Raw genomic sequence first — 25731 nt, 5'->3', positions numbered from 1 at the left:
AGGATGCTCTTATCTCTGTTGAAATGCAAAAAACAAAGACCCAAAGAATAACAACAACAATAAGATTTTGTAAAACATCTAAGAGCCAATGGGAATTCAGGAGCACCTGCTGTGTGAGGTTCGTGTGTGTCCCGTGGTCCCTGTGTCTCCACAGATATCTAAGAGGTGCTAGTCCAGGGTCACTTGAAAACAGAGATCATTGCTGGAGTCCCGCTTTCCAGATGTCACTTGTCCTATGATGGGCTCCAGGGCGTGCCGCCCCAAAATATGCCTCAGTGGCATATTGGTTAGTTTGAATTAAAGTTACTTAAGAATACTGAAAATTCTCTCTGCCTCCCTGAAAATAGGAAATAAATCTCTCATATGAAAGGTGACCTCCCAGCATCTGGAAGTAGAAAGACACCCTTATCATCAGAGATAGGGAATTCTGGGCCGAGAAGCCGGCACCAACAAATCCTGTGACTTCTTTAAGTTACTACCCCAAGCTCAAACCACACTCTGTTTAGACTCTTTACTAATTCATCATCCAAAGCCTAAGCTTCTTTGTGCTGTCAATTCCTCACACATTTATTGTCTCTTTGTCTAAAAAGTATAAAAGCTGCCTGCTTTGGTCACTTCTTAGGTCCCATTTCTATGAGACCTCTGTGCACACATATTAAAATTTGTTTTTTTTTTTCTTTTTCTCCTGTTCATCTGTCTTGTGACAATTTTATTATTAGACCAACCACAAGAACTCAAGAAGGTTGAAGGGGGAAATTCCCACCCCCCCCAATACCTAGTAACTCTAGAAAGAGGGCTGAGGGGAAAAAGTCCCAGAGGGGTCTATTACAGAGCTGCCTTCCTGTCTCCAATGCTTGGCTCGGGAAAGATGGGGCTATGAGTTCATTCATTCAGCAGCCGTCTATTGGGACCTACTGTGTGCCCACTGTGTGGATCTGGGCTACACCTGCTGAACCCCATATGCTTTTCAAAAAAAAAAGGTCAACTCTTTTAGTACTCATATGATCAAGAACAAATATATACACAAGAAAAAGAAAAAGAAATAATTCTGAATATCAACCTCAAGCCTTAGACAACATGGTTAGTTACTTTGCTTGCTGAGAAAAATAAAATTTAAAAGTAATTTTGGGCTTCCTTGGTGGCACAGTGGTTAAGAATCCACCTGCCAATGCAGGGGACACGGTTTCGAGCCCTGGTCCAGGAAGATCCCACATGCTACGGAGCAACTAAGCACGTGCTCCACAACTACTGAGCCTGAGCTCTAGAGCCCACGAGCCACAACTACTGGGCCTGCAAACCACAACTACTGAGCCCGCGTGCCACAACTACTGAAGCCCGCGCACCTACAGTCCATGCTCCGCAACGAAGAGCAGCCCCCGCTCGCCACAACTAGAGAAAGCTGAGCACAGCAACAAAGAACCAAAGAGGCCAAAAGTAAATAAATAAAATAAATAAATTTATTTTTTTTAAAAAGTAATTTTGGAACAATTTTTATCAGATGCAACTATTATGACTTTGGCAAAATATTTATTCCCTCTTTCTATGATGTATTGAACTCATAACTGAAAATGTTCCAAAGTAATAGGAATCACTACTGGAAATAATATTTTGATTTCATATAAAAAAGGAAACTTTTATTCAATATTTACCAAAGAGTATTTACACTGCATTGGTCCCTCCCTATTAAGAAGGGTCAGATAGTATTAGGCCTTTTTTATAGATGGAAAAAAAGAAGGCACAGATCAACGATGTCATTTATGAAAAGGCTTATCATCAATCAGAGGCAAATTCCAGGTGAGAAACCAGCTATCTGTGTTCCTCGACCTTTGCTCACTTTCTCAATGACTCCTTCCTGCTTCTATGGTTGCTGAATGATTTTTAAAGCTTTTTATTTTTAATTAGAATAAAAGTAGGAAAATACTGGTTATGGTTGAAAAAACAAACTGTGAGCTGGGGAGAAAAGGAGACTTCACTGAAACAGAAACCCACTGACTTCTTTCTTGCGGGAGCAGTACTTTAAGAAAGGGGATGGTATCCCCCAGGGTTCTCACAACCACTTGCATCCCCAGAATCCCCTGGAGGGTTGGTTAAACACGGAACGCTGGGCCCCATTGCCAGTGTTTCTGATTCCATAGGTCTGGGCTGGAGCCTGGGGACTTGTATCTTTCACAAGTTCTCATGTTGTCTGGGGACCATACTTTGCGAAACGTTGGAGTAGAGCCAGTCCCCCAAAACTCAATGCCCTGAGTTCTTTCCACCCTTAAATCAGAGGTTTTCAAAGCCTCCAGAGTTTAAGAACCACCTGGGAGGATCTGAAGTGGTGTACCCTCCCAGGCCCCAGCCCTGAGAAGTGTGACTCAGCGGGTGGGAAATCTGCATTTCCATCAGCAACCCGGGTGATTCTGCTGCTCCGCAGATACACTCAGAGTAAACCAGGCCTTAGGTCATCACATATTTAGAAGAAAAATGAAAATGGCTAAATATATCTGGTCTGTTTACTTCTGTAGGCAAAGAGGTAGAATTTATTTACTTTTGATGTTTCCCCTTTTGTCCTTTGACCAATTTTGCCTTTGCTTTGGAGCATTTCAAACGAAAAAGCGTACCTCACTTCTAGTCCAAGCTATTCTGTCAAAGTCTCTGGAGGCAGGCTGGGGAAGAAGGCACACAAAACACTAATCACATAATCCTAGAGAGGCCACCCTTGGTTTTCCATCCAGAAGAAGACATACAAGCACTCCTGCTCTACTGTATGGGCTGAGTGGTGTTCCCTCAAAATTCATACATTGAAGTCCTACACCCAGTACCTTAAGACGTGACTGTGTTTGGAGATAGCATCTTTAAAGAGGTAATTAAGGTAAAATTAGGGTAGAAACTAATTCCTATAACTGATGTCCTCATAAGAAAAGGAAATTAGGACACAGACACATAGGGAGGACCATGTGAAGACAAAAGGAGAAGATGGCCATCTACAAGTCAAGGAGAAAGGTCTCAGAAGAAATCAACCCTGCCAACTCCTTAATCTCAGACTTCTAGCCTCCATAACTGTGAGAAAATAAATTTCTGTTGTTGAAGACACACAGTCTATGGTACTTTGTTGTGGTAGTCCTACCTTATCATGAACCCTGACTTGAGGATCAATGAGGAGCTACCATGAGGGTCGCCTATGAAGCATCATATAAGCATCAAACTTCTGTTCTACTTAGAGACCTGGGAGGTTGCCATGTGGTCCCTGCCAATGGAAGTTACTGCTTCCAATTGACAAATTCATCCAAAGCCTGATGATTTTGGCTTTTACAGTTACGCATTTTTGAACAGACTAGCATTGAGCTAATCCACGTAAGAATATTTTCACAGCTAATACCTAAAGCTTTTATACATGCCTGAAAGATGAGCTTCTCTGAAGGGTTATGGGAGCATTTTAAGTACAGAGGTATTTCCATTTAGGCACAGAGGCCGCAGAAAATATTGCATGTATATTTAATTCTTATAAATCAAATCGTGTTTTAATTGCACCAGGGGATTTCCATATTTAAAGGAGCCCTGGAGTGAATCTGTCTATAGTGTAAATAATCCCTCTTTCCAGTTTATTTGGTGAGTTTTGATTTTCCTATTTAGAAAGAAACACATCACATTTTTTTTCTTACCACGTTTTATTTTGACGTAATTGCAGAAAAAAGTTGCAAGGACAGTACGTCAGATCTCTGTAGAACTTTCTCCTTGATTCTTTATTGTTTGAAAAATGTAATGACTCGACTGTTATCTTAAGCTCCTGCCTCCAAATTTAGGCTAATAGAGACTTTTAAAGAAAATAGTTGATTGACTCAATAGATAATAAATATATCAGATCCTCAAATGTTACAGTGACAATTCCAAAAATTGCTTACTGAAGACCTGCTAAGTGCCCCGCAAACACTCTCAATGTTTAATTTGGATCATCCCCTACTCTTAACCCTATAAGACAGGTACTACTATTATATCCACTTAATGGATGAGGATACTGAGACAGAGAGAGTTTAAGGATCTTGCCCAAGATCACACAGACAGAAATATTGTGGTGCTGAATGCAAAATAAACCAACTAGATTCCTGGACCCATGGACTTAAGGCTAATCTTCTAAATCAGCTGCAGGCAAACTACAGTCTTCTGGTGAAATCCGGCCTACCACCTTTTTTGTATGGCCATGAGTTAAGAATGATTGCATTTTTATATGGTTGAGGAAAAAATATCAATAAAAGAATAATATTGGTGACAAGTGAAAATTATATAAAATTCAAATTTCAGTATTTATCAATAAAGTTTTATCAGAACACAGCCACACTTATTCACTTGCATATTATTTATGGCTGCTTTATGCTACAACAACAGAGCTCAGTAATTGCAACAGAGAATGCATGGCCCTCAAAGACTAAAATATTTGCTACCTGGAACCTTACAGAATACATTTGGGGACCCTTGTTCTAACGTCTACTTTCTGTTTGGAACAATACTACTACTAATTGTCTCTCAGGAGAGCATTAGCCACTCCCCAGGAAACTGTCACTAAAAATTTCAGAGGGTATCATTTTATCAATACTTTGTCAAAAATTTAATTTAATTTTAGTTTTGTTTAAAAACAACCATCCAAAAACAATTTGGAGACATGTTTTTTCAATACTTGTCCCAAATTTCTTTTTAATTCATTGTGGTTGAAGACAATGCAACAAGGAGAAATATGGTCCCATAAGGTATTTGTGGAAGGACAGCAATTCAGTTACAACAAAAACAATGCAAATAAATTTTATTTCCTAAGGCATTTGGCCTTCTGGGTCATGGGTGTCAATATATAGATAAGGGCCATCCTAGAACTTTGTTTCTCAAATGCTAATATGAACTGAATCAATGGGTGGGGACCCTTTTAAAATGTAGATTCTGATCTAGCAGGTTTGGGGTGGGGCCTGAAACTCTACATTTCTAATAAGCTCCCAGGGGATTCCAGAGCCACCAGTAACAGTAAAATACCTATGTAGGGACTATATAAACAATCTTCAGTACAGGTGATATTAATAAGACTGACAATTAAGATGCCATTGAGTTTCTGGTTCTGGACCGAGTATGTTCTACAAGCACTATAACTTTTTTTCTTATTAAACACACAAGAAAACTAAAGCTGAGAGACAAAACTATGAGACAAAACTGAAATCTGAGCCAGCTTTGCATGACTCCAAAGCTCAGACTCTCTCATGAAACCTATCAATGGTGATACTTGGTCCTGAGTTGATGAAACATCCCCTCCAACCTTGGAATGATAAATATCCACCAACACCTTTCCAACAGAACTGTGTCTAAAGATTCTGCAGTCACCTTCTGGCTGAAAACACCTGATTCTGTCAGGCTAAAGATGTTAGCTACAAGCTCCTGATCACCTTTAAGAATCTGCAATAGGGTTTTAAATCCAACCAAGGAAGCCTCTGGGCAGGATGTATCTTCTGTAGATAAGAAAAATCCCACTTGCAAGGTAGAAATAAGACTTGGGGGAAGGAAACACGGAGGAGAAATAGTGAACCCTTAAGCTCGGATAATGCAGTTGGAAAAGCATGGGCTTTGGAAACTTTTAAACTTAGTTTTTGCTAGCCTTGCTAAGTTTTCTTGACCTCATCATTTAATATCCTTGAGCCTTGGTTTTCACATCTGTAAAATAGGGGCAAAACTATCAGTTTCATTAAGTATTGTTGTAAGGATTAAAACTATTACATGAAAGTGTTTGGAAAATAGTAGCTAATCAACAAGTGATCTCAGTAATAGTAATAATGGAAATAGTAATTATTATTATTATTTGGAATCTCAAAATATGGCCCGTTGGGGACTTTTTTTGTTCTCTTGTTTTTGTTTTTGTCTTTTTTTTTTTAAGAAAGGAGTAGCCAATTGCTAACTAATGTACTGTACATAATGCTAAACATAATAGAATTAATGGAAAACATCTTAAGATTGAGAAATAATTGCAAACATTTAAATTTGGGAGTTTTAATGTTACAAGACAGATGTCTGGCTTCTCTTGAGGAATCAGGAGATGGGGCCACATGAGTTTGGGCTAGTATTCATGCCTGGCAGAGCCACTCAAAGTGATGGGGAGAAGCTACTTCTGCTATAATTGAGATATGACCCTTCCAATTTGTACATTTCACTTACCTATCTCACAACCTCCTCCTAAAGATATTTTAGTGTGCAATCTCTGCTCGGGAGAAAAAAAAATTACAAATTGTGCTTTGGCTGAAAACAGTGGAGCTTACAAGTCTCTGCAAAGAACCCAGATGGACTTCCTCCCTCTCTGCCTCTCATCCTCCTGGGGCAAGAGCTTCTATGATGCTACAAGAGTCCAAAAAGTCTCCCAGAAAGCCCTCCCTAGTGGCCCCCTCTTATATTTCACTCACTATTACAGAACTGGATTTTAGGAGGATCTGGGTATATTTGTGGGATGGCTGTAGAGATTCATCTTGAGTTTCCTTCTTATCCTAGATTAGGTTTAAAATCCTGACCTTATTCTTTTGGTGAGAATAGAAAATACTATATTTCAACTCTGAATCTCTCAAAGAATAATCAGGTACATTTATTTAAATATGCCTCCTACATCTCTCTCTCTCTCTCTCTCTCTCTCTCTCACACACACACACACACACACACACACACACACACACACACACAGAGCAATGGGCTGAAAGCAAGTAGACTATTTCACCTGGTGAAAATTGTTTTTGAAAATGACAGAGAACTAATATAGAGGGTTTCAATGTTTACAATACCACATGTATATCAAACAAACACTAGAAACATACAAATGGATTCATTTTTTTCCAGAGGAAATATCAATGATATTGGGGTGTTCGTGTTTTTAAAATGATACTGAGTTTAACACAATGATGAGTGTACAGCGATTAACCTCTGCGTCAGTTTTAAATGTATAACCCATTAACTAATTTAATCCCCTAAAAAAATAACAGCTGTTGGCATTATTCTTTGAGTAATCTTTGTTTAGTTTCCATAATGGTATACAGTTTAATGAAAAACTCATTAGAATGTAGCATGCAGCATAATTAATTCTGGCTGATTCTTTTGGTGTTAATAGCTAATGCAGATGCTGGATTCCATTTTCCACTGGCTTTATTAATTTTTCATAAACCAATATTTTGACTGTAATGGGTTGTAACAGTTCCATAGAAGTTCTAGAAATACATTAACTGTCATCATTGTAGTTAATCTAACTAGGATTTTGAGATTTGTGTGTTGGTTCTTCAACACTAAATTTTTTAAAAGAAAAAGGGACAGCTTCGTTTCATACTTGGAGAATGAGTATCTACATATTATTAACATAAAGTATATTAAACACTATTTGGCCAATTTGTCTCTATTTACACAACAACTTAATTGGCTGGGCTAATAACAGTGAACCATAAATTTTGAAAAGAATGCTGAAAGTGGAAACCAAAAAAATCTTCAAAACAAACTGGTTTATGATAGAATGGCAACTCAAGTTAAAACATAAAGAGAAAAATGAACCCACCTCATTTTAAAAATCTCTGGTAATTTGCTTTCCTCAGAAAAGTTTTGGACAAAAGTAGGAGACAGACACATTGTATAATAGCTTTCATTGTTGGGCACCATTTGGTAATCCTGGGGTCTGTCAAGAACCCAGTCTCTGGGATTGGTGATCAGTCACTGATGTGGTCTTACATCTTTCAGGGCTTAACCCACATATACTGTTCATGATAAGACTCCGATTTGTTGCAAATGTAGGTCTGGGTCTTAATTCATCACTGTGTTCTTCTTATTTTTTTTTATTATTTCATTTATTTAATCAGAGCTTTCAATGGTTGTCAACCACTCAACGGATAAATTCCAGAATCCAGATTCCTTTTTATGGTATTATCAGGTCTTTAGCAACTTTTCTCTAGAAGGTTCTTTCTGATCTCAGTCACTATTTCTCAGTCTTTGGAGAAAACTGATTTTGCCTCAGAAATTCCCATCTCAGATGAACATCAAGTACTTGTATTTATTTTTAATTCTGTTTTAACTTTTCTCAATGGATTCTGAAGATAAGGTTGAGAAACTCCTTTGGACGCTACCAAACTTCTCCTTATTTACCCCTACAATGATCTTCTCTCTGCCTTCTTGGCTGGCAAACTCTAACTGATCCTTCCAGACCCAATTTATGGCACCCCTTTTAATGCAGAGAGAGTGGTTATTTTCCAGTGGTCCAGGAGGTATCATCATTTATTATACCCTGAGTTTATTTGTGTGCATCCTTTACTGCCCTGCCAAATTCTGGAGGGAAGGGCTGCTACCCCAGAGCCTACCACAGTGCCTGGCACTTCTGAGCTAAAGGATGAATTAATGCAAGCCAGTGGTATGTGTGAATTCATACACAGCCTCTCTCTTTGGCCCTTCCTTGATGGACATCATACAACTGAGTGACAGCCAGCTAACCATGGGTTCTTGCAGTATCGTGTAATTGCTACCAAAATGCAATGCTAAAAAACCAAAACCAAAACCAAAACACCTCCCCAGGGCATAAGCTTTGTGTTTATTAAATCTGGAATCTACAGCCAGGGTCAGCAAAGTAGGGGCCAAGGCTTTCACAGTTTTACATAGCTGGTTGGTGGGGAGAGGAAGATGACTATTTCATGACACATGAAAATTACATGAAATGTAAATTTCTGTATTTTTAAATAAAGTTTTATTGGAACACAGCTATGCCTATTCCTTTCTGTATTATCTATGGTTACTTTTGCACTAGAAGGGCAGAGCTGAGTAGCTGTGGCAGAGACTATATGGCTCATAAAGCTGAAAGTATTGACTAACTGGCCCTTTACTGAAAAAGTTTGCAGACCCCTGCTCTAAATGAAAAAGCCACTCATTCCTTCCTCTTTCATAACTAAATTCAGTTTCATCTTTTCTCCTAGAATCAGCAAACACAGTAGTATGTCTTGTCTTATATCACCATCCTCATCCTCACTGCTTCCATCATGATCACTGTTGTGATATGTTCTGAGCTTGCCAACTCCATGTTCTTTTTTTTAATGTTGGGCAGGAAAGGGTTAACTCAGCAAGCCCGGCCTGCTCAAACCTTGTGCATCTCCCCCCAGAGGCTTGTCTTTAGGACTGGTCAGCTCCTGGGAGATGAGTTCTGATCCCTTGGAATATTCTAGCTGATGAGATTGTTTTTGCATGCCTGTGGCCTTGGGCTACACAGTTCCAGTTTGATAAGATTGTTTATGGAAGCAATGTGATTTATGGTATGTACTTATTTTTGCTCTTTGGGCTAAGGTTTGAGTAGTTGAGGTCAGTCATGGGTGCTCCAGGTCTACATGACCAACTCCCCTCAAAAATCTTGACGCCAAGGCTCAGGTGAGCTTCCCTGACTGGCAACACTTTGCATGTGCTGTCACACATCTTTGCTGGGAAAACGAAGCCCTTCCTGTGACTCTATGGGGAGAGCACACCCAGGAGCTCCTGCCTGGTTTCTACTGGGCTTCCTCCCAGGTGCTCCTTCCCTTTGCCAATTTTCAATCTGTAGCCTTTTGTTGCAATAAATTGGAATTGTGAGTATATCAGCCTTTCTGCATCCTGTGAGTATGTCTAACCAAGCCAGCTCTGCAGCATAAATCAAACTATGCTTTTCCCTCTGGAGTCAAAAATCATAAAGGAATGCCCAGAAGAGGAAACATTTGGGCAAATGTCTCTCATTCTTTGATTGCCATCAATAACTACAGCTGCTTGGACATCTTTAACAGTAGCCATCAGCAGGGCATGAGAATTTTTAAGATATTTGGTGCATAGGTCACATCTTTACACATGTGCTTCTATTAGGACCGGGTTTTTCAATCTCAGCACTATCAGAATTTTAGGCCAGATCATTCTTTGTGTGTGGGGCCGTCCGGGGCACTGCAGGATATTTTGCAGCATCCTTAGCCCCACCCTCTAGAGGTCAGTAGTGAACACCCCTCTCCCCAGATGTAACAGTGAAAATTGTCTCCAGAAACTGCCTGATTCCTTTGGGAGGCAAAATCACTCCCAGTTAAGAACCATCAATCCAAAATACTGGATTAACTAAAGCATGTCTGTGTAATAGGGAAGAACATATCTGACTCCACATTAGATCTGTTTCTTTTACTTTAACCTTTGTATTCTTTTGCTTTTGCTTAGAGTTAAGAATGTTGCCCATAGCCTGAAATATACAGGATAGCTATTCTCAAGGCTCTGACCTTTAAGAGTACAACACTTTCCCATTCTTATAGAGATAAAGTTGCAGAACAGAGAATAACATTTGTTTTGTTGGAGGTTTATAGGAACATCGTGACCTGAGCTATGTACACAAAGGATTCTGACACCAAAAAGTGTGCAACAACCAACCTGGCCCCTCCTTCGCCTTGCCTTTAAAAATACTTTGCTGAAACCCTTCAAGGAGTTTGCGGGTTTGGGGGCAAGAGCCACCTGTCTCCTCGCATGGTTCTTTATATAATAAAGACCTTTATATAATAAACCTGTCTCTGCTCCAAACTCTGACGTTTCAGTATTGTTTGGCCTCACTGTGAGTCAGGCACAGGAGCTGGCATTTAGTAACATATGGGAGGTAACTTGCAGGGAAAGGAATTGGCTTTGTAATAAGATATACAAAGATAGGGGCTGGAATCAGCTTTTTAACCTTTGAAGTAAGCAACCTTGGGCAACTCCACTTCACTGGATTTCTACTTTATCTGCAAAAAGAAGAAAATGACACTCATCCTGCAAAGCTGCAATCTCTGTAAACACATGTAAACATCCCATCATGGGGGTTGGGCATGCAGCCAATAATATTAAATGCAAAGACACTTACTAATTGTCATTATATTCTATGACCTAATGAATGGAAGGCATGGAGGGTGTGCCCTCATCTATTACTGAGGAAGCTGCATAGGAAGGTGATGAAAAATATTGGCTTTGTGGTTAGAAAAAAGACTTTTATATAATATACAGATTCTTCACAAACTAGTTCTGTGATTTAGGAAATGAGATAAACTCTCCACAAAAACCTTGGTTTCATAATTTCTATAAAGAAGATAATGCTATAACATTTTTATTAGAATTGAAGGAGATGCAGAGTTTAGCACAGTGCTTAGCACAGATTAAGCGCCCAGAGTTGGCTTATGTTGCTGATGTTTTGAGTTGCTGAGTATATTAATGAGGGCAACCTAGAACTTTCCCTATGAAATTTATCCAGAGCCTGATACCCGAACCTCATCTTCCTCCACATCCTAGTGGTGGGGCTTCTCCTACAAGGACCATCCTGTCACTCCCTGCTTTGGGGAAAGCTCTCCTTGATAGCCTTTCCATGCAATAGAATGGGGACTCATTTATTTAGGAAATACAGTTTTCAGCACATAAGCGAGTGCTGATCCTGTTTGAAGATCCCCACAGGCTCCATCAAAGCTGAGCTGCATTCCCTCTGTAGGATAGGGAAGGACGCAGATAAAAATTAAGGCCAAATGTGGGCAGGGATGGAATGAAATCCATTAAGACAGATGCAGGGAGGAGAGAGAAGAAGCAAAGTGAATTGCCACCAAAAGGGGAGGCAAAAGTAAACAGATGTAGGAGATAAACTCTTTGAAGTGGAACATTTCCAGGCTGAAAATCCTTTGCTTGGGGACTTAAATCTGGACTCTTCCGTTCCAGTTCACTGAAGTGCACTGCACTGGAATCTGGCAGATGTGTAAATTATACACAACAACACCGAGCCAAAGGTCATGGTTCACAAGAAGCAGCTCCTCCCCGCCCTGGCTCTGAGTCCAGGCGAGGCTGGTCCTCTGGGTGGATATGCACAACTTTAGAGCCATGAGGAATACCTGAATATTTGCTGCTTGGAGGGACTCTGGGTGGTGGCAGGTGCCTTTCCAACCCACCATATACTCTTTCAGGATGCTAAGGCAGTCACCCAAAACGGGGCGTGCTTTGTACCCAGTCTTTTGGCAGATCACCCCAAGCCCAATCCAAAGTCTAGGACTGTGACCAATAAAAGAAAAGCAACTTATGTCAGGTTATCCCAGGTTCTGGACACATTTTACATTTTTTCAGATGCTCTTGTATCCAAATTGCAGGAAAGGAAGTGGAAAGAAATCCATCCAAAAGTGTGGCTAAAGGTCATTCTCTGAACTGTGATGGACTCCACAAAGTGAAGTGGGGGGAGGGAGACCTACATCTACCTACTTCTGACCCAATTCTCAGATGAATCACGGTTCACAGTGGCCAAGAGCCCATAGAAAACCAATACCTTTGTCCCGGTAATCCAAGGTCAAATACACCTGCCCTTTCGAGCTACGCAATCACAGAGCACTACATCCATCCTCTTCATTTTTAACCTTTATATTGAGATCCCAATCCACTTTCTCCTCACCTAGCCTGGCATCAAGTCATGTGATCCGTGGCCAGGCTTGTGCCGACGTGGACACGATCAATCCAGGTGACTTCAGCGATCACGCTAATCTCTTATATTTTTATCTTACTTTACAGTCTATGAAGATCTTTTACACTCATTATTTTATCTGATCCTCCCTATAACCCCAGGATAACCTAGTTTCAAGACCTGGCCACTTTTCAAGTGTGACTTTGCAGATAGGTATGCCCTTCTTTTAGTACCCGTCATTTTGTTTCACTCCCCACAAAGCAGAAATGTTTATTTTCAGAAGGAGGATCCACTCAGGACCCCCTTTTTTCCTCCCCCGCAAAAGCCCACTAGTAATAACTGTGTCACCAAGACTATTGTTCACTGTCATCTTCAAGGTTTCCAAGTCGATTGACTCTGCATCTCTCTCCTTTTGAGTTTAATTGTGTATTTCTAGTCATCAGGACCTAACTCTATCTTAGATCTGCATTGCATTGGAAGATCTTTTCCTTTCCCTATTGATCACAGCTCGTGGAGTAATTTAACTCAATTCCAATTTTCCTTTGCAGGCGGGGTGCTCCCCATCCATGGAAGTGAGTTATGTGCGTTCAAGTGGTGCATCTTATGAATATTGTTAAGCTTTGCTGCCTTATAGCCCCACTAATGGAATATTTAATCACAGAAATGAGTTGGCAGATATGATATACAGGGTGCGTGCAGCCATCTCACCAGCAAGTGAGAAACGGATGAATTTGCCATTTGTCAGGACCATGTCGACAATTGTGTATAGCCTTCTGTTATTTATTTTTATTTTGTTTTACTCATGTATGAAGATTAAATGTGCTTTCAATCAGCAGTTTTGTTGGCTAGCTATCATGATTATCCCTTAAGAATATCACTTTTTTTAAAAAACCTTTTTATTAGATGGCAAAGGGGACTTCTCAGAATGACAGGAAACTCTAAGAATCCCTGTTGAGGCCTCCGCAGCGGGATTCCTAAAAACCCTATTTTTAATTACACTAAATAACCTGAGAAATGCTACTGGGAACAGATATTTGCAGACATTTTACTTCTACTTAGTGCCTTCAGTTTTATTTTGACTCTAAAATGGAATGCCCGTAGATGCTAGCTAGTCTTTGAAACTCACCTGGGCATTTTTTTTTGTATTGACTTATCAATCATTTGTCATGAGAATAAGCCTCAAGGAGTCTGAAGATGATTAGGCTTAGGAAAAATAATCAATGCTGCTGCTTAGTTTTATAGGAAAACACCCACTTGTCTTTGGAGAAGATTTATGTATGTTCATGGAATATGCTGATTTAGGTGTATCTGCTTCTGGAAACTGGTATTGGATAAGCATTTAAAAGAGTTCTTGCAGGTATAACTTGATGAGAGTTCAGAAAAACCACCCCCAATGAAAGACCTTTCATAACAGCTTTCTAAATGCTTCTCTTAGAACGTGTGTGAGGGAGAGTGCATGTCATAATTTATCAAAGCAAATTAATACTGTTCAGCTAGTAATTAAAGATCCTCATTAAGAGGTATAACTGCTCTCCCCACCCCCACCCTGCGTGAGCAATAAAAACACACTCCGGGCGTCAAGAGGTTACAGACGAATATCGATAACCTGCCATTTTATAATTAAAGGGAAAATAAATGTTAGGGGAAAAGTCCACTAAATTAGGAAAATTACCTTTAGGAGAAATTGAAAATATTGATTTAAATTTACAAAATATGTGCACTTTTCATGCCCCATTCTGAGAGACAATTGGAGGCTGGGTTGTTAATTCTGCATAAGCTTCATAAAATCAATAATTATTCTATGGGAATATTGTGATCTTTGTCATTAACACGAAGTCTTATATATAGAAATGACTAATAAAATAAGGCTGGCTCTCTGTGTCAGGCAGATACAGGGCTGACCTGTGAAATACCCACAGCAAATCAATGACAAGGTCTTCATTTCAGCTCTGGGGCACATTCAAAATTCCAAGATAAATCCAGACTATGTTTGTAGTTGGGGAAATTTAAAATGCCCCCTAGATTCTTAGTCACGGGTATTTAAATGGATAACATGAGGCATTATACCTGGTTATGGAAATGAATACATTCTAGAGCTCTATTTTGCATATATGCATTCCACAGATACAGGTGCCTGAAATTTTAGATTTAAGCTAGCAGGATTCTCAGTGTTTATGGGTCTTCAAGTATTTAAAAGGAATTGTTCTGGAGTGTTGGATATGCAGCAACTTTTCCCCACATTTCTGAATATCATGAGCTCTGTCTACCTACATAGACAAACATACAGGCTAAAAGAGAAAGCCTCTGATTATCAAGGATAGCCCAGATATTGGCAACACCAAACACAAATATTCAGATTTCTCAAGTAACATTTACTTCCCCCTGCCTCCACATCCGTCCCCCCCCCAACATTTTTTTAGATTTAAGTTTACTGAAGCAGCTCATAGAAATAATTATTTGGTTGTCCAGGCTCCTGAAAGCTTCCCCTGGCATAAGCAGGTAATATGTCTGAATACCGTGGTATTTGGAATAATGCAAAATTATTATCTTACTTCTCTTCTTTAATTTGACTGATTTGGAGAGAGCAGGAGCGTGATCTACTATCAGAGGGCACAGTCAATAAGAATGAAGACTTTTAACGTTTATAAAAAAGAAAGCAAAGTAACCTGGTTGCAGAGAGCACAGGCTCTCGATTTTAGCTGGCTTTTTACCAGCCCTTGAAATCTTAGCCCTGTGATGCCAATCCTTTGTACCTTAGTTTCCACATTTGGAAAACTGCCATGAGGATTCAAACACATTAATTTAGGTAAAGGGCTTAGAACAGTGCCTGACCATAAAAGTACTCAATCAAGAGTAACCCTTATTACAACTTATTTTTTCCCCATAGTCCCATGATCTAACTTTTGAGGCTGGGCCCAGGGCTCATTTGAATGGCTGCTCTAATGTTCTAAAAGTTATGCAGATTCATTTATTCTCCTACGTTTAAGTCATTCTGAATTGTTTCTTCTGTCTTAATGGCCTCTTAAACACCCACAGCTATGCACAGAGGTTTGAAATCATTGGAAAGTAGATATTTGTGTTTTCCTGGTTGCTTGAGCCAAAGGTGACCAGCACTACATTGCATGGGGCTGGAAAAATGTATTTTCCTCTCTCTGTTACAATGCGCACATTCATACCCTACCTCCTCATTGAATGGTTTCTTGCTTCTTGTTCTTCATCTCATTATTTTGGGGGAGAAAAAACATGCACATAGGCACGTGCACAGACATGGACACACACACACACACACACACACACACACACGCAGAATCTGCCACCTCTTTATTCCAGAGACTCTATTTCACTCAGCACTGCCAGCAGATACACAGAAGCTGCTTTCCAACTTCCTCCTTGCCCTTTTGGGGGATTTCATTTCTCTGAAGCTTTGGACAAAGATGTATCCCAGCAATATCTGTGCCCCCTGAATGGATAAGCTGAGCACTGAAGGACTAGTCTTCTCATGAATTAAAAGAGAATCTTTTAGTCTAGGGGTACACTCCAAATTCAGCAGAATCAGCTCTCAGTTAACTTTCCCCTTATGGCAGAGAGGTGGAACATTAACTTATGTATTTCTATTTCCTCGACATTTATATGGTGCTGCTATGCACCAAACACTCTTCAGATATTAACCCATGTAATTCTTATAAATACCTGTGAGTTTGTTACTACTATCATCTCCCATGTAACAGATGAAGACGCTGAGGCACAGAGAGGTTAAGTAACTCGCCTAGAATCACACAGCTGGCAAGTAGAGAAACCAGGATTCCATCCTGGGCTGCCTGAGAGTAATGTCCACGTTCCTCACTCTATGTGTCCCCTCAGGAAGTGGGTCCCACCACATAGCCATGGAAAGCCTTATAGCTAGGTCTTGCCTCCCCAGTAAGAGTCAACACAACTACTTCAATATTAGAATCCCTGGTCATAACCCAGGCTTGTAATAAAATTCACACATGAAGAACAACTACAAATATTGCCTACCTAAAATCTAGAACTCAGCTATCACATTGGGCCTTCCAAGGTTTACCATCTTTTAAAATCAAGTTGGTTTTTGTGCTAGAGTAGCTGTCTAAGTTTCCTATGTTCCTTTGTCATCCACTAGGGTCAATGTTTAGTTTTGGGAAAATGACTGACGTAGGGCATCTCAGAAGAGACAAAGCAAGGGGTGTGACTTACCATCAAGAGATTACAAAATGAGTGGATCTAAACCAACGGGTCATTGATTTCTCCTTATTAAAAAGCAAGGGCCACATCAAAGCAAGACTTCTTTTCAACATCAATGTGGCAAATCTACTAAGGTTCTCAGGTGTTCCATGCAGCCTTGTTCATGAGCAGGGAAATAACAGGTAGAAGTAACAGGCTATGCTGAGCAAAAAATCTCAGCTGCTGTTGCTTCTGGGTTACTCTCTCCCCAAATCTGATGACCAAGTTTTCTGGGACAGTGGATTTGAGTGGCAGTTGGTGGGTGGCTGGGAAGGGATGAGGAGAAAGCTATATACCCTTGAAGGCAAAGCAGAGAGAAAGGGAATTGCTAAGGGAAATTGATTAATGGAAAAAGAAGGACAACTTAGCTTTCCTAGTTTTCTAAATAATCCTTCTCTTTGCAATTCCAAAACACTGGCACATTATTGGGATAATTAAGCCAACTCTCTGCTTTGCCAAGGGAATAAAAAATGCAATTCCAAATGGAAACGTATGGCTGAAAAACACATTCAGGCACATTGAAAGAAAACAGGCATGAGCAGCTGTCCATTTGTTCCAATCTTTTGAACAAAATCTCAGTGCTTTTTTTGAGGCAAAATCAGTGTGAAAGGTCACAAGGAGCCGTGGCTCCATGCTTATGCTACAATGTAACTTACATGATTCCCCTTTATTTTTTAAAAGCTTTAAACACTTTTGGTTTTGCCTTAAAAAAAAATCATTCAAAACTTGCTAGGATAGGAATTTATCAGTTCAGATTATTTTATAAACCCATTCGTTATGGGCAGGCAAAGCACATTTAGAAAAGACCAAGAAGACATCATGCAAAGAGAAAACTCTTTACCTGCATAGAATTCGGGACTGTACACTGCACCCACAACTGGATTCAATTTCCAGCCTTAAAACAAATACACAAAAATGTTATCATCACATTTGATTCAACAACTCCTATCATTACAAATTAACTACAAGTCAAATGGATTGGTGTATTTTTTTTAATTTTAAAATTTAGAGGATGTATAGTTTGGGTAGGCATAAAGAATACTTGAAAACTATACATAGGAAAAATAGATTTATGCCCTTTTTTGATTTTCTGCCAATACAAGTTAATAGCATGGAAACTACTGACCAGCTACAGATGAACCTTTTGAAAAGGATGTGATAATTCATTTCGTCCCATATCAATATTTTCTAGAGCCCTTATAATAATTTAAATTTTTTGGTCTTCTTTCATGGATCCCTGTTAGATATTCCTTTGTATTAAGTTCATCCCTTTGTAATACATCCCTTTGTATTAAGTTCGTAAAGTTTTGGAAGATCTCATGAACAGAATTCTTTGCAGAAACATATTCTGATCATCGTCATTCCTAGTTGTGACCCAGAGACTCTATAGAATTCCAAAGTGCTTTTTAAATCCCAAAGAAAATGACATTTATCCACTAGAGATTGTGTGGAATACATTTCAAAGAACTCAAGAACCATAAAAATTCTTAATAAGCATGTGATATCTAAGGTAACTTTCAAATAACCTGTATATAGGATTAACAGAATCCTGTAATGTTCCAAATGTTCCACATGGTGCATTTTCTGTAAAATGAATCCTGGCCCTTTAGAAACTTTTACTCAAGAAAAGAGCAAACAAGAATATTTGCAAATCAAGCTACCCTCATTACACACCCACTGGGCACTACTTAGGGAACAACCTCAAAAAATGATCATGTTTTAGGGTTTGGTGATCATTTCCTGTTCCTGCTGGTAAGTCTTTATAAAAGCATCCATGGGCTTCCCTGGTGGCGCAGTGGTTGAGAGTCCACCTGCCGATGCAGGGCACATGGGTTCATGCCCTGGTCCGGGAAGATCTCACATGCCGCGGAGCAGCTGGGCCTGTGAGCCATGGCCGCTGAGCCTGCACGTCCGGAGCCTGTGCTCCGCAACGGGAGAGGCCACAACAGTGAGAGGCCCTCTTACCGCAAAAAAAAAAAAAAAAAAAAAAAAAAAAAAAAAGCATCCATTATAGACTTGCCAAATGACAGAAGACAGGTGCGGGAAAACTTGTGTCTTTGAGGTGAAGGTCAAACATCAGAGGTCCTCTACTAAATGCTCCTGAGAAAAGGCAATGGTGAGAGTTGTGATGTGAGAGAAGGTATTTGTGACAAGTACTCTCTGAGCTCTTCCCACAGGGAGAGGGTGTGCCATCCTACTGCCTGGTCTAAGTGATGAGCCTGTAAGAACAGCTGAGAGGTGACCACAATCTACTGATCCACTAAGGAAGACAGAGGCACCATAGTGCAACAGATTGGCCCCTGGGTGGACCTAAGAACTTCCTAGAACTTTCCAAGAATGTTTTGTTTCTAGAAACTTTCTGTTCCAATTTGAATAAACTAGCTGGTTTACAGCACCCAGGGTGATCTTCGGATAGGGTTTTCCAAAGGGTTATCCTTGGATTACTTGGGAGGCATATTAATGGGAAACTCCTGGCTGCAATTTTAGACCCAGAGAACGAGACATGAAATTCTGAGACGTATTGTCCCAGGGGCTTCTGAAACTCCATATTGTCACCTTCTTCTCCTATATTAAACACATCTTATCTTATAGAAATTCCTATAGTGGTATAAAAATAAAAATTACCCCAATCATTTCAGAATATGCGCTTTATAAATATGGAAAATGACTTCAATTTGACCAACTGAAATTCACTGCTTCCTAACAAAGAAAATACTCAATTTCTGAGGACATGTCCACATTTTAAGTCATTTGGAATCAAAGAGAAAATAGAGCAAACTGGCTGCAAATAAAGCTACAGGGTTATCTGGACATATTTAATTTTCTCTTGCTAGTTCTTCAGAGAAATCTAGAGTTTGTGAAAGAAATCTATATGTAGCCATATTAAGTGAATAATTAAGTGATGAATTTATTACCCTTCTTCTTCCCTCTGTCCTCCATCTTACATCTTGCTTATGCCCCTACCTTTTACTGGTAGTGAAGACAGGGTCTTTTGGAAACCATTGTTTCTTTTATGCATTCTTATTAACTCCCTTAAGTAATTCCTTTTGCACACAAGGCTGGGACACACCATTCACTGAATGTGGATCCATTGATTAACTTTGATGTAACTCTCAAAGATTGTAAGTTAGGCCAACAGTCTTTCATTTTTCTCAAAGAAACAGATTTCTCAGAGGTGTCTAAGACTGTCTAGAAATCATGTTTCTCTCATCTACATTTATCTTCCTCATTTCCTTGGGCTAAGAAAACTCTATCTATGTATCTATTTATCTATCATCTTTATATCATCTATATCTATCATCCATCCATCCATCCATCTCTATCATCACTCTCTCTTTCTTTATTATCTATCTATCTTTTGACTAATCAATCAATCTCTCAGCTCTTGACAAAGCTGACCTGATGTCTTCTTAGGGCATGCTACTTAATGCCACTTTCTAACTATCTACCAATGATCTACCAGTTTACCAAGTCTCCCCATGGAAAACTTCCATTCAGTATAAACATAATAGAAACAAAATGATACTCTCCCTCCCCAGAAGATCTATGCCATCTCACATTTGCAAGTATTAATTGAGAGAGGTAACTGATAAGGTCTCCTCTACAATAAGTCAGCTGGGATCTGTGAGCAGCAAAATGAAATGAGACTGCTCAGGTAGTCATGGGAACATCAGTGCAGGTTTTCCCTTCTTCCCATCACTTGTCTTTTCTCCTAAATAAGGCTTCTCTATTCCCACTGTAGGAAAAACAAAGGCTTTTCTGAACCACACCACAGGCACGAAAATTCAACTTCTCACCTCCCTCCTCCCCTGAAGCAGATTCCTCACCAAGTCTTCCCCCCTTCAGCAAATGGCATCTCCATCCACTTGGTTCCTCAAAACAAAATTCTTGATAAATAATGCCTTGATGCTTCCCTTACCCTCATATCCCATGTACCATCCATTAGAAAATCCTGTTGGTTAGACTTTGAAAAGATGTTTCCACTCTCTCCACTTCTCTCCCTAACCAATGCCACCATCCCAGCCCAAGACATTTCTAGTTCTCAGCTGGACAAGTCCACGGCAACAAAGTCCTAACTCTCACCATCTTCTCTTCCTCTTTTCCTAGTGGTCAAACCAATTTTTAAAAGTAAATCAGACATGTAATCCTGCTACTCAGAATTCAATAGCTTCCTGCTGCACTTAGAACACAAATTCTTTTTTTCTTAAATTTATTTATTGAATTTATTTATTTTTGGCTGTGTTGGGTCTTTGTTGCTATGCATGGGCTCTCTCTAGTTGCGGCGAGCGGGGGCTACTCTTCGTTGAGGTGCATGGGCTTCTCATTGTCATGGCCTCTCCTGTTGCGGAGCATGTGCTCTAGGCATGCAGGCTTCAGTAGTTGCAGCACGTGGGCTCAGTAGTTGTGGCTCGCAGGCTTAGTTGCTCTGTGGCACATGGGATCTTCCCGGACCAGGGATTGAACCCATGTCCCCTGCCTTGGCAGGTGGATTCTCAACCACTGTGTCACCAGGGAAGCCCTAGAACACAAATTCTTTACCTTGACCTACAAGCCCACACAATCTAACCCCGGTCCATTTGTTTTGTACCACTGTTCCCTTTTCTCCAAACTGTGGTGACACTGGCCTTTTTCATCTATTCAAAACAACTTAAGATCCTTCTACACCAACCTAGACCATTCTGGATTGTATCCACTGCTCACTCTGCTTAGAGAACTCTGCTCATTCCTCAAAAGTTGACCTGATATTATTTAGGTCTCCAATGTCTCCCTAGGGCAGGCTGTTTAATGCCTCTTCCTTCCCTACTCTTACGGCTGTGCCCTGATTCAATTCCCAGTTTTGTTTTCTGCATGGCGGTTAACACCTCCTGGATTTATCTTTTTTCTTTTGTTGCTTGTTCTTAATTGTTTTTATAAACTTTCTCCTTCATTAAAATTAATGGTAAAGTGAGCGGGACTGACTGCTGTCCGATGTGAAGTCCCAACATCTAAAACTGTTTGGCAAATAGTCAGTGCTCCATATATTTACTTAGTTTTGCTCTAAAGGAACTGAAAGAATAAAGAGCTTTTTTTTAATGGACTCATTCCTTTTTAGCTAGGATCTCCTTCCTACCGTCAATGACCTGCTTCCCTATATACACCTAATAAAAAAGGGCCCTGTTAGGGGTGACTGTCTTCAAGGTAAAGGCAGTAAGAATCCAGTCCTTGAAAATCACCTCTGCTCAGACTTAACAGGGATCTTGCAGGCTTATGTAAATGCATGCAAATCACATGCAAATGGCCTCCTAGTCCCTGTGACTCCTTCTAGTACCTGGAAGGGACCCTTGGGATCACCTTGCTGGAGACAGGAGCCTGCACTGTCAGGAAGACGGACAAAATGATCCCAGTTTTAATTTCTCAGGCAGTTTGTGTATGTCCCCAGGCCTTGCGAATTCAGAGATTTTGATCAAGAACATTAAACTGAACAATGAAGCTTACAACAAAGGGAGAACAGCTGACAAAGCCCACTGCTCCCAGCTCCCAGGGCTCCCATACAACAAGGCAATGGAGCAGAGACCAGACATGTGGAGGTCTCACTCCATATCACACAGAGGAGCTGTTTAGAGAGATCCCTCTGCGGCCTGGCCTCAAGGGGTTGCATCCAAATCAGTGCTCCCCTCCTAAAATTTAGCTTCTCAAAGGTCATCTGCCAGCCTTCTGTAGAAACACTGACCGAGGTTCCCAGTGTTAACTATGGCTGTATTAGGTGTTAAAAGACAGGTCTGAATGTGCACACAAAAAACTGCATGTGCCTTCTCTAGGGCTTTGCGGAGTTGGGTATCAAAGAAACACATTCAAGAAATCACCCTTAAATGTCCGGGGTTTCCATAATTTAAAAAGAATCATGGGGCTTCCCTGGTGGTGCAGTGGTTGAGAGTCTGCCTGCCGATGCAGGGGATGCGGGTTCATGCCCCGGTCCAGGAAGATCCCACATGCTGCGGAGCGGCTGGGCCCGTGAGCCATGGCCACTGAGCCTGCATGTCCGGAGCCTGTGCTCCGCAACGGGAGAGGCCACAGCAGTGAGAGGGCCACGTACCGCAAAAACAAGAAAAACACCAAAAAACCCCCAAAAACCCAAAAAATAGTCATGTACCACAATGTTCGCTGTAGCACTATTTACAATAGCCAGGACATGGCAGCAACCTAAGTGCCCGTAGACTGATGAATGGATAAAGAAGATGTGGCACATATATACAGTGGAATATTACTCAGCCATAAAAAGAAATGAAATTGAGTAGTGAGGTGGATGGACCTAGAGTCTGTCATACAGAGTGCAGTAAGTCAGAAAGAGAAAAACAAATACCGTATGCTAACACATATATATGGAATCTAAAAAAAAAAAAAAAGGTTCTGATGAACCTAGGGGCAGGACAGGAATAAAGACACAGACATAGAGAATGGACTTGAGGACACAGGGACGGGGAAGGGTAAATTGGGACAAAGTGAGAGAGTAACACTGACATATATACACTACCAAATGTAAAATAGATAGCTAGTGGGAAGCAGCCACATAGCACAGGGAGATCAGCTCAGTGCTTTGTGACCATGTAGAGGGGTGTGATAAGAAGGGTGGGAGGGAGACGCAAGAGGGAGGGGATATGGGGATATACCTATGCATATAGCTGATTCACTTTGTTATACAGCAGAAACTAACACACCATTGTAAAGCAATTATATTCCAATAAAGATGTTAAAAAAAAAAATGTCCAGGGTTTCCAAAACTGCATACCGAGGTTTTCTAAAGACATGACCTGAGAATGCCAGGGATCTGGTATTTGAAATGGTGCAGACGGCAATGCCCAAAATGAAAAGTCAGTTGCACATTGCATCTGGTTCACTCAGTAACTTTTTTTTTTGCAACACATATTTATTGTCAACATTTAAATTTCATCTATACAGGATTTCTGTTTCTCTTCAAACATGAGCAGAAATAGCAACTTTAGATTAAGAATCCCCCATGGACCAATTTGCTGGGGGTGATGACGGACCACTCCACTTAACCCCCCAGTTTGTCTACTCCCTATTACATGCTGGGCTTGGGGGCCAAAGGTCAGTAATCTTTTATTGTTACCCTGTGCTGTTTTTTTCTTCTAAAAGAGACATACTTTGCTTTTCCCAGTATGAAAATGAAAGAGAGTCCCAAAAGGCCACAAGTTTCTCAGACCCTCTCTGCTTGCTTATTTATTTGACCTAGCCAGCTTCTGTTAGCATCTGAATGTTTGATCCTTAAGTTAGTATGTCTATCAGGAAACTCAGCTTACTATCTACAGGAAAAAAAAAAAAAGAGAACAGGATGGCTACTTATTATTGAGATTATTGTGTAATTACATTTTTAGGGGACTTTGTACCCCTGCCACTGTTTTGAGTATTTTATCTCCCATAATAATCGCAAATACCCTATATAGTAGGTCCCATTTCTCAGGTCCCACTTGGGAAAGCTGTCATGTGGAGGGTTTCAACAGCCTGCCTGCAGTTCAATAGCCAGTGAAAGGCAGGTGTGATGACAAGTCTACCTCTCCATATAGTCTTGGGTCTTTCTGTCCCATTTTCATCCTTCCTAAGATCTCGGAGAAAATAAAAGAGCTACATCCAACACCCACGCTTCTCCAACATCGAAGAAGTTTGTGAGAATCTGATTCTCAACTTGTTTTACAGAGGAAACATTTGATCTCCAATGAGCTCAGTAAAGCTTAACTGTTCTCTGAGGGTTGGTGTCTTCAGGAAAAATCAGCAATACAGAAGTAGCCCACCCAATTCCCTCTGTGTGGAGCTTTCTGATGGGGTGGGTTTCCAGATCCCTATATGTCATTCTACAGTCTTCTCTTATTGCCAAGTTCAAATGTCCTGGGAAACGGCATCCACATCCTCCATGATTTCATTAACTTTGGTCCTCTATAGCAGAGCCTCCTAACCTCGTGTCTTATCGCGGTTAGGGTCCTGTCCCATTCATCATCAGAAACTTTGCAGTTGCTTAAAGTTTTGTTGGATGACTGACAAGACTGAAGGAGTGCATGAATGTGATGCTGGCATGGAGAGTTATATTTTTCCATGTGAAAGTGATCTCAAAATTTGATGACTCTAGTAATGCATAATTTTGCTGAAGCCTAAGTTTGATGGTTTGTGAGAATGAATGAGGTAGCTAATGAATGAATCTCACCAACCAATTTTCTCATTTCCATGTGACTTTATTTGTCCTCACTTCTCTTTTTTTCCCCAGCTTTATCGAGGTATAACTGATAACTAAATTTATCTATATTGAAGGATTGAAGGTGTACCATTTGTTGATTTGATATACATACACACTGTAAACTTTTTGCCACAACCCAGCTAACTAACATATCCATCATCTCACATAGCTACCACTTTCTTTTTTCTTTCTTTTTTTTTTTTTTCTTTTTGGTAGTGATAAGATCCTCTATTAACACAGTCATGCTTGTTAAGGATCTGAGAGGGCCCCATATCTTTTCAGTTATGTTGGATTGCCTTTTATGGGAAATTTTACTTGTAGTGATGGTACTCATGAATCAAGGCTTGAAAAAGCTTTGAAAACTACTTTTCTTGAATACCAAAATTCTCCACCATCTCCTCTACAGAAGCCAATCATCTTTATGTAGTTAGGATCTGCCTTTTTTTTTTAAGTCAGTTCTACTGCGACTGCCCATCTACCCCTTAGGTACCATCCTCAGTCCATGGGACAGGATAAGCCCCTGAGTACTCCCTTTTGGGTACACAGATTAGAGACCCATATGACATTTCTGGAAACTAAGAATGCATGGTTCCCTGGAATGGGATGTGGGATGTTTATGCCAACATACCAAACTGGGAATTGGGGGCTGCATCTTTAATAATCTTTCTGTTCCTGTAGCTGGTTGCTTGAGTGCAGTTCTGTAAGATGACAGGGGAAAGTGATGCACTCGTAACACATGGGCATGGCCACAAGATTTTGTTATTTCATAATAAAAGAAAAAGGTTTCACTAATCACTCCATCTCTTCTAGCCTCAAATTTTACAGCTTTACCACAGGAAACCTATGTCTTCTTTATAGG

The 25731-nt window shown here is 40.3% G+C and overlaps 1 protein-coding gene across 20 annotated transcripts in view; it reads right to left on the bottom strand.

Annotated features, from left to right (window-relative positions):
- The window catches only part of RBFOX1 (RNA binding fox-1 homolog 1), a gene marked incomplete at both ends in the record, with an annotated part of 621309 nt that overhangs the window by 84926 nt on the left and 510652 nt on the right, over positions 1 to 25731 (bottom strand). For 19 of the 20 annotated variants that reach the window (XM_079718519.1, XM_079718522.1, XM_079718524.1 and 16 more), the window contains one exon: positions 17490 to 17543. The exons of the other annotated variant lie outside the window; for it this stretch is intronic. In XM_079718519.1, the coding sequence (XP_079574645.1) occupies positions 17490 to 17543 (54 nt within the window). The remainder of the gene's footprint in view (positions 1 to 17489; positions 17544 to 25731) is intronic. 20 annotated transcript variants of the gene reach the window in all.

This window comes from Hyperoodon ampullatus, assembly GCF_949752795.1.
Source record: "Hyperoodon ampullatus genome assembly, chromosome: 14".
NCBI classification, from domain to species: Eukaryota; Metazoa; Chordata; class Mammalia; order Artiodactyla; family Ziphiidae; genus Hyperoodon; species Hyperoodon ampullatus.
Note: the sequence above shows the minus strand (reverse complement) of the source record. Positions and strands in the feature narration are given on the sequence as shown.